Raw genomic sequence first — 1,104 nt, forward strand, 5'->3', positions numbered from 1 at the left:
GTGTGTGTGTGTGTGTGTGTTTGTATGTCTGCGCGCGTGCGTGTGTGTGCGTGCGTTTGTAAACTTACACACAATGAGCAGCAGTCAGCACCCAGTCCGCGGCGATCAGCGAACCTCCACAGAATGGTTCACCCATCTCTCCACTCCTAATAAGTCCCACCTATTGCAAAGGCATAAATAAAAACAATAATATTTAGGAAAATACACAAACCAAAACGACTAACAAAGCAATGAACACACGTCCGAAATTTATTTCCGCATTATAGGGCAATATATATATGTTCCAACTTATCGTAGAGCCCTACATACAACCAAATCGCTCAGAACTAATTTAAGCTCTCAGACAGTTAAATAGGAAATCAACGAACCGTCCTCGTATCTATATCTATAGCACTATACGTAAAAGACGAAGTAACGAATGCGTTGCGTCATGTAGCTGCATACCTGGTACGGCCTCGCTCCCGCCCCCACCACTGTCCCACCAACGATGTAGTGAGAGAAATCATGGTTTCTAACTGCAAACGAACCATGCGCGCGTTAGTGACTAAGTTGTGTTCATCATAATTCGTCTGGTTAAAACAAATAGATCGGATAGAATTATATGCAGCGCAGAATGCAGTTGTGCCTTTGCGAAAATAAATATATTACCGGCTAATAATGATAACTTTACACGCCACTGTTGTAATATGTGTTATTTACTGCAGGCCACACTTACCGGGAAGTCTTCTTCCATTGATCGTGTCCCACAGCTGTAGGGCAACCAGCACACCAAGAAGAAACGAGATGTAGAGACGCATGCTGACTCTATTGATAGACGAAGTACTAACGTTGTCTGACGCTTTCTTCTGTAATCACGGACAACCTATGTGAAGGCGTGAGCGGGTTTTATAGTAAATTTTACGGAACGGCAAAAAAAAATTTGAGAGTATTTGATCCCACACCTAGTTTGTATTTGCATTTTTAATATCATTATTTGGTACCGTACACCGCGTAAACATTTGTGTAGTGTGTTTTTAGTGTTGTGAGTTTAACTTTGTGTGTGTGTGTGTGTGTGTGTGTGTGTGTGTGTGTGTGTGTGTGTGTGTGTGTGTGTGTGTGTGTGTG

General features: G+C 42.4%; 1 protein-coding gene across 1 annotated transcript in view; it reads right to left on the minus strand.

Moving 5' to 3' along the window:
- The window catches only part of LOC106808682 (trypsin-like), a 4,468-nt gene extending 3,671 nt beyond the window's left edge, over positions 1 to 797 (minus strand). The window contains exons 1-3 of the mRNA XM_014811505.1: positions 716 to 797; positions 445 to 515; positions 92 to 160 (exon numbers count right to left, since the gene is read on the minus strand). Of these exons, the coding sequence (XP_014666991.1) occupies positions 92 to 160; positions 445 to 515; positions 716 to 797 (222 nt within the window). The remainder of the gene's footprint in view (positions 1 to 91; positions 161 to 444; positions 516 to 715) is intronic.
- Between the last annotated feature and the right edge of the window lie 307 nt (positions 798 to 1,104).

This window comes from Priapulus caudatus, unplaced genomic scaffold (assembly GCF_000485595.1).
Source record: "Priapulus caudatus unplaced genomic scaffold, Priapulus_caudatus-5.0.1 Scaffold296, whole genome shotgun sequence".
Lineage (NCBI taxonomy): Eukaryota > Metazoa > Priapulida > Priapulimorpha > Priapulimorphida > Priapulidae > Priapulus > Priapulus caudatus.